At 47.1% G+C, this 12820-nt stretch overlaps 1 protein-coding gene across 1 annotated transcript; it reads right to left on the reverse strand.

The window, feature by feature from the left end:
* Positions 1–1444: 1444 nt before the first annotated feature.
* On the reverse strand, positions 1445–11611 carry LOC123403361 (DNA (cytosine-5)-methyltransferase DRM2-like). The gene is made up of 5 exons (XM_045097300.1): positions 11486–11611; positions 2186–2310; positions 1982–2067; positions 1828–1874; positions 1445–1733 (listed from the first exon to the last, which is right to left on the reverse strand). Exons 1-5 carry the CDS (start codon positions 11489–11491, stop codon positions 1545–1547), a joined length of 453 nt encoding a protein of 150 aa, XP_044953235.1. The 5' UTR covers positions 11492–11611; the 3' UTR covers positions 1445–1544.
* Positions 11612–12820: the final 1209 nt, after the last annotated feature.

The following is a 12820-nucleotide window of genomic DNA, read 5'->3' on the forward strand; positions in this document are numbered from 1 at the left end:
TCGAGAATTGTACCTTTTTCAAGCCTGATCATCTATATGAAGTATCTTATACAACATAGCAAGGTAGCCTATATGAAATAACAACTGGTACAATAACAACAAGTGCTACTCAAGCGGAGTGATAAAAAACGAATTGAAACATGCATTTCAGAATCCCCTCCATTCAAAAAAAATTTGGAAAAGCAAAACATGGACTTTCTAATACTCAAGCATGGAATTGATTGACTTCCCAAAGAACTACATGGCAAAGAAATGTGTTTGATTTATTTTGAACTGATTACAACAAATATATGTATGGCACCTATAACTCTGTTTTCAAAATATATATGTATGAAATTATATTTGATTTCTTTTAGACAATGCCTCATGTCTAAGTATATTATCCCGTGACAACGTACGGGCATTCAGCTAGTCTTTATTGAAGGCCCAAGGGGCATATATATATATATTACACAAGACTTGAGGTGCAAGAAAAGTAAACATAGATTAATAGGACTCCTATATCAATACTAATACTTTCTAACAATGTATAGGGCCAGAGAAAAGAAGGGAGCCTACAGCTAATCAATGATCAAGAAATGAATAACATAGACTACCCAAGAATCAAGAGAGAAAAGACTGATCAAGAATTAAATGAATGAAACAATTTAGGAACTCAACTTCTGATTCCCCGGTGCTGTTTGAAAATGACGTTAATACAAAAGATAATGTATGCATGAACACAAATGCTCATCAGTTTACACTTGAGAAAATATGTAGTTTAGCAATATGAAATAAAACTTTGTCGTTTCATATAATGGCACTCTGCTGGATGCATATCAGTGGTGAAACACAGTTATCTGGTCGCTTCATGATGCTTTGGTGATAGAAAGTTAACTGATGGATGATGAGATGTGTGTATCTTCAGGAGAACATGATGATATTCCCATTCCTCCCTATTTCAGGTTCATCACCTTGCTAGTAATCCAGATTTTGTTTTGGCTGAGCAGGTGTAATACACATCAAACACTCCATACTGTTTCCCTACTTATTGTTTCAGTTATTGCTAGTTATTGCTTATATCTAGACACGCATAAGATTGAACCAATATTATCTTCACTATTTTTTGCGTAACTTATATAAAACCTGCTATCACATCAGATATTACATTCTAGATTAGTGACTTTGTGTATGCATTTCTAGCAGAATATTTATGGACCGAATCCATCAATTTTCTCGGCTCAAACAGGTAGATGTTTCTCTTCTTGAGGTTGGCCTTAGAGGGAAGTTTGATACAACTAGGGTGGCATGTGATGTTCATTTCCAGTATTATGATCCTTTTATGTAATTGGAAATCAAAAGAAGAATCATGTGATGTTCATTTCCATTCTAAAGTGAAGAATTGTATGTAAAAATCAAGTGTTCAAACTTCACAATGCAATTCTACAGTGATGAAAGGCTGGGAGCAAAATAAACAAAGCTCAAACAGAACGTAAAGGAGGTGCTCAAGGTATGCATGGCAAATATTACATATATCCGCATACATATGATTCAAAAAGTTCTAGCTACAGAACTAAAGATAAAGAATCATCTACCTCATCACCAGAACTATCAGAGTTCTGCTGTCTACCACCAGTATCTTGGTCGTTATTCCAGTTATCAAAATCAAGATCATCATCATTGTCATCTTCAACATTTGGGCGGGAGCAGCCAGAAGTAGAGCAATTACCCAATGCACCTTCATCGCCTAGTGCCTGCATTTCATATCTCCTCATAACATAAGATTCCCGCCACCAAGCAGCAAAAGTATCATAAGATAAACTCGGTAATAAGCACATTGACAAATACCTTATATGTGAGAAGTAGCTCTAGCAACGCATTTGCATCGTTGTGCCCTGAAAGCAAAAGCCTCGGTTAAAACAGAAGGTCAAACACAAAGAAGATAAATGAGATGAATCCATAAAAAGACAAATAAAATGACATTGGTTACTTTCAATATTACCAATCTCCTTAATGCCCTTCACAACCATCTCTTTTGGGAAACCCATTCTCACATATTCCTCGACTAAAGAATTAGACGTTGCTTCCCTGTTGGTCCACCCATTAGAATCCTTTAGAAAGTTGCACAAACAAACATTACACTACGATCATAATAATAACAAATCATGGCTTATTTCTTGTGTTGAAATACACATTGATTTACTACCTGAGGTACCAGCGTAGACAGCCAGGAGCATCCAAGTTCCTCATGGCCGGAGCTGATGAGGGTGCAGCTTCACCATCACTTTCCCACTCAAACTTATCACTGTCATCGCTATCGCTAGTCAAGCCCTGTGACATGAGTTAAGCATACCTCGATCAATGTTTAAAGCAAACCATGAGAAAAGAAATTATGGAGAATAAAATGATGGAGAAAATAAGTTAATTGTGCCACAAGCCCACAACAACCATAAGATATCGCAGTTGAAATCTCCAGTGCGTAATCAGTACAACGATTCAGCTCTAGAGTTCAGAACTCATCACAAAGGAAGAACAAAAGACCATCTTGTTTTATTTAACAAACTCCCCTTCACCACTGTCAAAGCAAAACATCAAGCTAATGCCCAAAGAATATCATTAGTATAATCAGAAACAGTTTGATTTGCAGTTATGGGGATGCCTGACTAACTGAAGTATGCTAGCTTTCAGCTGCCAGGAAGAATAGTTTTCTGGACGGTAGAACACGATATGGAAAACAGACCTAAACAAATTTTATGGGAGGTAAGTTTTTTTTTTAAAGAAGGAAGACCCACGCCCTCTGCATCTGGACGATGCATGCAGCCACTTTATTAATTATTCACAAAGACCTTACAAAGTAATACATCAGTACGTCTGAAGCCACCATCTTGACAACATATATCGCTACTCCTATCCTTGATGAAGGGGTGTCGATAGTACGAGCCAAATACCAAATAGACTTCACATCATAACCTAACATCTAAAACCGAAGGCCCCAACCGAGCCAAAGTGTCGGGTTTGGGGCGCACACAGGTCCGAAGCACTCTCAGAAGTCGTCGTCGTCGTTTTCCACCGATATATCTTCAGAGTTGTACCGACGCATCGACCTTGCCAGGCCTACCTGCCGTCGACGCCACCACGACGCCAGACAACGCCACCATCCCGAGCTCGTCTATCATCACACGCCCACCGTCGAGACCCCGCTGCTCCATGTTGCTGAGACCCGCCGTTGTCGACGTGCCAGATGCCACGCCGCTCCTCCAATACGAACACCACCTTTTGCCACTGGTCCAATCCCCTCCGCCTGCAGTTTCTCTAACCGAGCACCCGAACGCCCTAGGCGGCGCCTTCAAGAAGGACATGACACACAGTGCCGTCGCCGCCCAATCTGAGGAGATTTTGGGTCTTCACCCGGGCATGGGGTCGGGGTGGAGGGAAGGGAGTTGGACAACGCCTGCAAGGAGGACAACGACGACATTGGTCGTCGCCACCGTCGGGATGAGCGAATCATCCAGAGTTTCCTCCGGTCCGATGTCACCTGTACCAGCTCCCATGAACGCACCGAGGCCGACGACCGAGATCGCAAGCCACCAAGTGCAGCAGGGGAGAACCTGCAACGTGGAGGAGACCCACCGGTAACTCACCGCCCACGCGGTCAAGACGTCGTTCATCCACCACCCTCGAGCATCGCCAGCCGAGGACGTCGTCGCTATGCCTACCGGGGCAGCCGACCCAGATCCATAATCCTCCACGATGACCGAAGCGACGAGATCCGCCACCACGCTGCCCGCACTGTTGCCCGAACCTGCCACCGCCCAAGGTCGCCGTCGCCGGGAGCCACCACGCTGCCGGAAGACCCACACCCCATGTATCTGGGCATCCACACACCGCAGCAAACCCACCACCGTCGGGACTCGCCGCGCCGTCGAGAGGGCCGAACCTGCGGATCTGGGCACCCGTGCCGTCCGTGGATCCGAGGGAGGGAGGAGAGGCCCTCCGCTGCCGACATCAAACACACGGGCTTTGCCCGACGCAGACCACCGGCATCGGCGGAGGGGAGATGTGTGTCTTGGGAGGACTAGGCGGCGGCGGCTGAGATCTCCCATGACGCCCGTGCGGGGGGCGACGCGAGAGACTCCTGCTATGGTTGGTTGGTTTTTTTGTTACTATGGGAGGAAAATGATTAGGTTGGTAAATCTAAAGGGGTAATCGGGTTAACCAGGTTTTCCAATTATCACCTAGAATAAGATTAACCAAATAAGCACTACTGCATTGCAACTTGATGATGCCTGTCTGCTGTATCAAATGGATAAACAGCAGTGGTTTGCAGTTCAAATGAAGAACTCAAATGCATGAGTAGTAACAAACATATGGACCATATAGGTGGATCATTGCAACATAAAAACCATATAAGTCCTGATTAAAAAGTATTGACACGTTCGTTTGGTCGCAGGAGTGCCAATGTGTCATCATGAACAACATACAGTCAATCAACTTGAACAATGACAAACAATATCTTTTGTTAAGGGTGACAAATAGACTTATCTCAGGAAAATGCACTCTCATAACACTATAATTGAGAAGTTTTAGAGATACTTAATATCAAAATTGTTGTTCAAGCTTGCACTTTGGAGGCCATGCCAAAGCCGGAAGCAACAAACATTTTGTCACATGAGGAAGTGAAAATACATGTAGAATGGACTACCTATTTTAATATTAAATGAATGAACAAAAAATATTTCAAGGAAGGGTTGTGTGCAGGGAAGTAAGCAAATGCATAAAAACCGTCCATCAACAGAGAGTAAATTGCAAAAAACATCGACATTAAAGGTTAGGGTTGCAGGAACCACATTTTTACAAGTTTGTGCCAAAAACCACAAATTTTGGGCTTAATCTTTTGCAAAAAACACTAGTGGGCGGCTTAGACCATTTTAAGCACGATTATGACGGGTGGGTCCTGCTAAACAAGATGACATGGCACGGAATAACGAATCCCAAAATAGACAAAATAGCAAAGACTAAAGTGTAAAAATGCCTAAATAAACTCCAACCCCCCTCCGCCACCAGTCCCGCCGGCCGCATCCAGGAAGAAACAACGTTGGTGGCGCAGTGGCCGGGGATGGCCTCGCCGCCCGAGATGCGGGACGTGGTGGCGGGCGTCCGTGCTCGTGTTCCCCAGGCGCGATGGCGACTCCTAGGCCCTAGCAGGAGCTGCCACAGGCGCGAGCAGGCGCGAACAAGCGAGCAGGCGCGGCGGAGGGCGCAAGCAGGCACATCGGAGGGTGCGAGCAGACACGACAGGGGCGCGATGGCGGGCGCGCATGCGACAGCGGCGCGCGGCAGCAAGCGCGGCGACTGGCGGGCGCGAGCTCGCGGCGGCAGGCTAATGGCGGTGCTTGCGGAGGCGGCGCGCGGCAGCAAGCGCGGCGACTGGCGGGCGCGAGCTCGCGTCAGCAGGTGAGGCGACGGGTGCTTGGGCAGGCAGCCCACGGCAGCAAGCGCGGCGACTGGCGGGCGCGAGCTCGCGAGAGCAAGCGCGGCGATTGGCGGGCGCGAGCTCGCGGCAGCAGGCGCGACGGCGGGTGCTTGGGTAGGCGGTGTGCGACAGCAGGCACTACGACTGGCGGGCGTGAGCTCGCGGCAGCAGGCGCGGCGGCGGGTGCTTGGGCAGGCGGCGCACGGCAGCAGGCGCCGCGACTGGCGGGCGCGAGCTCGTGATAGCAGGCGCGGCGACGGGCAGGTGGCAGTGGACGCTCGCCGGAGCAATCCCACCGGACCAGTGGGAGACGAGGTCCTGATTGCCTTTTTGTTTTCAGGAACAAGGACCCAATTGCCTTTTTTCAAGGGTATTTTTGCAAAATAAATGTGTATCTGGATGCAATTAGCTTTTCTTTTTGCCATGTCACCCTGTTTAGCAGGACCCACCCGTCATAATCGTATTTAAAATGGTCTAAGCCACTCATTAGTGTTTTTTGCAAAAGTTTAAGCCTAAAATTAGTGGTTTTTGTTACAAAACCATAGAATTCTGGTTCCTGTAACCCTAGACTTCAATGTCAATGTTTTTTGCAATTCACTCATCGACACAAGACAACAGTTGAGCTTTCAGCTGCATTGATGCCTAACTGATGCCATGCTCTAGCTTTAACAGGTCAGGAAGAACATCTCTCTTGACACACATGACCGTTATAGTTCACAAGATATAATAGAATTGGTCAGCCTACAGTTGAGTTTTCCAATATAGCTTGTCTTTGCACAATTTTCTACTCGTGTAAGGTCATCCTATAGTTGGGTGGCGTGAAGCTAAGGACCAGTTCTTTTGAGGCATGTTGTGAAAACAAGCACGTGTGAAAATAAGCTGTGAATGAGCTCCCGATAATAAGCTAGCCAGTTCTTTTTAATGCCTGCTTTTTTAGCTTGTGTGTGCTATGGTATGTGAAAAGTTTGTAATGCCCTTGCCAGGGGTAGCTCGACCTGGATGCAGAGGCGAATTGGGAGGCGGCAAACTGCGACGAGATGACCGGGGGCGCGAGAGTGAAGGGCCGGGAACGACACTACCGGAGGGAAGTGCTACACCTGAGGGAAGGGCAGGGAGCGGCGACGCCGAAGGGAAGGGCCGGAAGCGACAGTGCCAGAGGGAAGGGAGCATGCAACACGATAGGGAGGAGCAGGGCGGCATATGGGGGCTACCCGCCGGCCGTGGATCTTCGACGGAGAGAGCCGCGACGAGGAGCCGCACAGAAGGGGAACGACGGCGAGGAGCCACGCAGAAGGGGAACGACGACGGGGAGCAGGAGGCCGGGACTGGCGGCGGGGGAGCAGAGGAGGCCTGGACCGGCAGCGGGGGAGCAAAGGAGGCAGGGACCGATGGCGGGGGAGCAGAGAAGGCCTGGACCGGCGTCGGGGGAGCAGAGGAGGCCTGGACCGGCGTCGGGGGAGCAGAGGAGTCCGGGACCGGTGGCGGGGGAGAGGGCCTCGTCGAGGAGGAGCTGGAGCCGGGTGTGGCGACGACGTGGAGTGAAACTCTAGCGAGCGGGGGAGCGAGAGCGAGCGCGCTGGGGGTCGAGCGAGCGGACGGTGCGGAGTGGGTGGCTAGTGGCAGTTTCACCGTAATTTTTGTAAAAAAAATAGGGCCCCTTTGCTCTACCCTTCGGTTGTAAGTGGGCTTCTGCGGGAAGCTGCCCTCCCCCCAGCTTTTTTCCATTGTGAAGGAACTGAGGATGGAAATAAGCTAAACTAGTTTCTCCAAAACGAGTTGTTTTGGGTTTTTAGTTTATTTCTGCAATAAGCTGCTAGAAGCTGTAAAAGAACTGGCCCTAAGGCCCCATAATGCACCAAAGAAGATTAAAAAAGCATATGTTAGATCGAATGGACCAGCATACAGATGAGAGTGTCCTATGAAGAAGGTGTTTTGCTGGTGCTGATTTCACCAATACAGGTTTGTATTTTGACAAAGGAGTGCAGCAACTTAGAGCAACTCCAATGAGCGACCCATTTCATCCGCAGCCGTTTATTTGGATCGGCGCGGACACAAAAAGCGGCCCAACGCGCCGACGCAAACGGACGCGCGTCCGGTTTTCGTCTGCGGGCGACCCATTCCTGGCCCATTTTTGAGCCGGATTTGCGTCGGCGCGGACACGCGACAGACGAGCGCACGCTCGCCTTTCCTCCCCCGGGCCCGTTGGTCGGTGGCACATTGGCCTCCCCCATCCAACCCTCGCCAGCCTCCTTCCTCGTCGACGTCGCCGCCCATTTTTGTCGGCGACTCTACCAGCCGCCGGCGCCTCCACATCCGCCCAGCAACGCCGCCCACTCCCACGTCACCCGTCGTTGCCGTCTTGCCGTCGGGGAGCCTATCGCGTCCCACTCCCACCCCCAACACATAGCCCGCCCCGACCAAGAAGCCGCCTCGCCACCCGGTCAGACCCTCACCGACACGCTCGTCAGACACCGACCCACTCGTCAGACGCCGGAGGGCAGCTAGCTGGTCCGTGCGCACCGCGACTCCCTTCGCTCACCGCCTCCTTCATCGACGCCCGCAAGCTGTTCGACAGTTTGCCAAGGTACAAAATGGACTCCGTCGACGAGTTCTTTTTTCACAATTTCCTTTGCGACTCCGACGATTCATCGTCCGATGACGAGGAGGAGATATTGGCTGCCGTGTTGGTCCATCACCACCTCAACAGCCAGCGACCATTGTTCCGTGGCTCCATTCCGGGCCACTTTCCGGCATTGAATCGGAACCGAGAGAGCGGGCATTTCCTTCTTTGGAAGGACTACTTTGATGCGACAAACCCGTTGTTCAAACATCAAAAATTCCACTGTTGTTTCCGTATGAGTAGGTATCTTTTCAACCGTATTAGAGAGGGGGTGGTCGGCTATGATGACTATTTCGAGTGCAAAGAGGATGCCGTTGGCAAGATAGATTTTTCCTCTTATCAAAAATGCACTGCCACCATCCGAATGCTTGCATATGGAGTGTTCGGTGATCTCATTGACGAGTACGTCCGTATGAGCGAGTCTACTTGCCTAGAGTCCCTATATAAGTTCTGCAAGGCTGTTATTGTTGTGTTTGGCCCTGAGTACTTGAGAGAGCCGACTGCTAAATATACAACCCGTTTGTTGGCGATGAATATACTTCCCAGGGATGCTTGGTACCATAGATTGCATGCACTTGGAGTGGAAGAACTGCCCTTCTACTTGGCAAGGCAGTATAAGGGCCATGTCAAGGCTTGCACTGTCATACTAGAGGCCGTGGCATCTGAAGATCTCTGGATCTGGCACTCTTTCTTGGGCATGGCCGGATCACACAATGATATCAATGTGCTTCAGCGCTCGCCGGTGTTTTCTAGGCTTGCCGAAGGCAACAGTCCACCAGTGAAATTTACTGTTAACTGTCACAACTACAACAAAGGATACTACATGGGTGATGGTATCTATCCTGAGTGGACCACTATTGTTAAGACAATACTCAACCCTGTCGGAGAGAAGAGGAAAAGATTTGCCTAAGAGCAAGAGGGTGCTAGGAAGGATGTCGAGCGTGCCTTTGGTGTTTTGCAATCTCGATGGGGCATCGCTCGGTATCCTGCTAATACCTGGAGCACGCAGAAATTGTGGGAGATGATGACTGCTTGTGTGATCATGCATAATATGATCGTAGAAGACGAGCGTCCGGAATGTCTGTACGGTCAAGGGTTTCAGTTTCAGGATGAGAATGTTGTGCCTGAGCATGGAAAAGCAGCAACGTTTGAACAGTTCATCCAATTTCATCAAGACATGCGTGATTAGGAAACTCACGTGCAAGTGCAAAATGATTTGGTTGACCATATGTGGGCTCATGTTGGCAACCAATAGATTTATCTTCTTATTCATTAGCAAAACTATGTGAGAACTATTTTATTTTTATTCGGTTTGTAATAACTATGCTATTTTATTCGATTCAAATTATGTTATTTTATTCAAACTATGCAAATTCATGCAAAATAGGACGGCCAGCCGGCCACACCGGCACATATTGGTCGACGCGTTGGGCGCGCTGTCGATCCATATCTAAAACAGGACGGATGTCGGGCGGGTGGCCGACCCAAACGGATAAAAAGCGGATGAAATCACGGTCCATTTGAGTCACCCCATTGGAGTTGCTCTTAGGCCTCCCTTGGTTTGGAGGAATTTGTACGGAATTCCAGAGGGTAGGATTTCTACAGAAAAAATTCTTTTAGAGTCCTTTGGTTTGTTGGAACAGAATCCTAGAGGAATTCTTCTTCCCATCCTCTATATTTCATAGAAAATAAATATTAGCCCAGACTCGGTGAAAAAAAAATCCTATGATGCGAACCAAAGAGCATCTCCTTTCCTATTCCCATTCATAGGATTTGAGATACATGTCATCTCATTCCGTGTGAATTTTCTATTTCTATAATTTTCCTATCCTATGAACCAAAGGAGGGCTTATTCGGTGTAATCCCCTGTTACATGACCAATGTGTGAAATTGCAGACAAACAAACAGATTGAGGAGCTAACGAGCCAACGCGACATGGCGGAGCCAAGAATTGTGGTACGCAGAAATCTGTGTACCCATTGCTATATATGACGCTATTGGTTTCCACGACAATACTGCGTTATGAAGAACTGATCTCATTATCAATTATCAAGCTATAGCAGCAAAGCGAATACACAAATGATGGAACTGGATTTAAACCGGGAAGCGAGAAAAGCTTTTGCTCGCAACGACCAATGCGATGGCCGATTACCTAGAGGCAAAATCAGCACAATCTCATTCAACACTAAGGCCCCATAATGCACCAAAGAAGATTAAAAAAGCACATGTCAGATCAAATAGACCAGCATACAGATGAGAGTGCCCTATGAAGGAGTTCTGCTGGTGCTCATTTCACCGATACAGGTTAGTATTCTGACAAATGACTGCAGCACCTTATTCGGTGTAATCCCCTGTTACATGACCAATGCGTTAAAATGCAGACAAACAAACAGATTGAGAAGCTAAGCAGGGCCAAGAATTGTGGTTTCCCGGGGTGAACATTTAAGGTCTAGATTTTTCAAGGCAAATGCAAGTCCACTCGACAAAATAAATGGTTCCCAAAAGAGATCCATGGAATGCAATTACCAGGACATGGGACTACTACATACTAAAAATACTTTGAAACTATTAACACAATAGTTTTAGCATCTGACACTGAAATTGATCAGTAGATTAACACCAGCTTGATGAATTTCCTACAACATCATATTTGGACAGTGAAATTAATTATTCCATATTTCTAAATCCCAGTTCTGATTAGTCCACGGTTCTAACAACATGGAGCAGAGATATAAAAAAGTATCACCAGAATCAAAAAGAAAAGGGGAGGAATTAGTATCTGCTGCTGCTGGTTCTAATAGCATCCAGCGCCGCCGCCGCCAGCTCAACGCTCATTTGTGGGCGTGTGGTGACTGGTGGGGCATTGAGAATTTCAGACTGAGAGGCGTGTTGGGAATTTTATTTCCCCCTCACAATAGCAGTCCATTAGACCAGTCCAGGCGCATGGTTCCATCTCCTTCCTATCTAATCTTCTTCTCCCGTACTACTACGGTACTACTGGTTCATCTGCACATGGAGAAAGCTTCGCCGCCTCCGCCTCCCATGGCGCCACCGCAGGAAGGAGACGGAGCAGGCCCGCCTCCGCAATCGCCACCACTCTACATGGCAAAATCAGCACAGGCCGATCCGTCTCTATGGTCTGGAACTATTCAAGAATATACATGTTCTCGATCGAACAAACCAGAAAAAAAAACCCAATATGCAGAACAAGAATCACACACGTACGGAGACAGAGTTTGAGGAAACGAAGGAATCTTTCACAGAGTTTCTAGTCAGTGGAAATTTTGCACAGGAGATTCCGTCCGGTAGAAACCATCGCATGCTTCCGTGATCCAGAGTACGAAAAACTATGGATCAACGAGCTCACAAATTGCCAGACAACGACTGAGGAAAGAGAGAGAGAGAGAGCTCACCGCCATTGTTGATGCCAGAAGATCGGCACGCCCGCTCCCACTATCTTCCTGCCGTGAGAAGTGGGAGGAGGAAGATGAGGAGTTCCCATGCCAATGTATAGGAGATAAGAGATGGGTACATGTGCCACAGCGGTGGTGAGGCGTCGGTAATGATAATAATGATTATGACTGGTCATAGCTGTCAAGTACATAGTTCTAGGCTGAGAGAGTGCTTGATACGTTTTAGTCCCATGACTAAAAGTAATGAGACTAAAATTTACTAGCCTCACCCATGTTTGAATCCAAATACTAAAGAGACTAAAATCAAGTTAATGAGCATTTATTATCCTCCAAACCCTTCAATTCAGAATTTGCATAAGGAGCTAAATGAGGAGAGAGAGGACTAATGCACATTTTAGTAGGGGTACCACTGACTAAAAGATTTTAGTTTCAAGACTAGTTTTAGCCTCTCTTTAGTCAGGGGTGCTTGAAACTTTAACCTCTTAAAAAGACTAGTTTCAGTCAGACTAGTTTTAGTCTCTTGGATCCAAGCACCCTCAGAGCTTAGTTGTCAAGCATACAAGTTTGACCAGTTTCATGCATAAATATAGTCATAAATTAGTACTTCCTCGTTTCTCCTCCCTCCGTCACAGTTTATAAGACATGCACGTATACCTAGGTCGTCAATTTAACTTAAATAAAATACATTGTTTAACATAAAAATTATATCATTAGAAAATAAAACATCTAAATTTTTTAATGATATTTTTTTGTAACATATGCTTCTTATTAAGTTGGTCAAATTGACGACCAAGAAATACGTGCATGCCTTGTAAACTGTGACGAGGGAGTATTTAGTTTGTGCATAATTGTAGACACGGATGCCAAGAGGAGTTGTGGAAGCAAAAGTTTATACAATTTGCATGCCTTTTATTACAGATCAGTTGATTGCTGGCCTTCTTACTCCTCGTTCCCACGCCCCGCATGCGCACTGTTCAGACGCTTGATCATTGCATGCATGCAGTCCTTTGTTCTAAGCAGTTGATGCATCCGTAGTCAAAATCTAATTGACCCTTTTCACAAACTGAACTGTGTTAAAAAAAAATCGCTCAACTAACCCTTTTATGTGACGTTCGACAGCCGGGCGTTACACTACACAATGTAGCGTCTAGCATATAGGTGTTACATTTCTGGTCAACGTGGCATCCGGTGCCACATTCCTGGTTGTGCGGCGCCTAAGAGAAAGGAGCCACACTATATTGCGTGACGCCTAACTGAAAGGAGTCACACTACCTTATATTGAAATTGATGTCACTTTTAGTCCGTACATCCGGTGAAAACGTGACTTATATGAAT

The sequence above is a fragment of the Hordeum vulgare genome, chromosome 6H, assembly GCF_904849725.1.
Source record: "Hordeum vulgare subsp. vulgare chromosome 6H, MorexV3_pseudomolecules_assembly, whole genome shotgun sequence".
NCBI lineage: Eukaryota > Viridiplantae > Streptophyta > Magnoliopsida > Poales > Poaceae > Hordeum > Hordeum vulgare.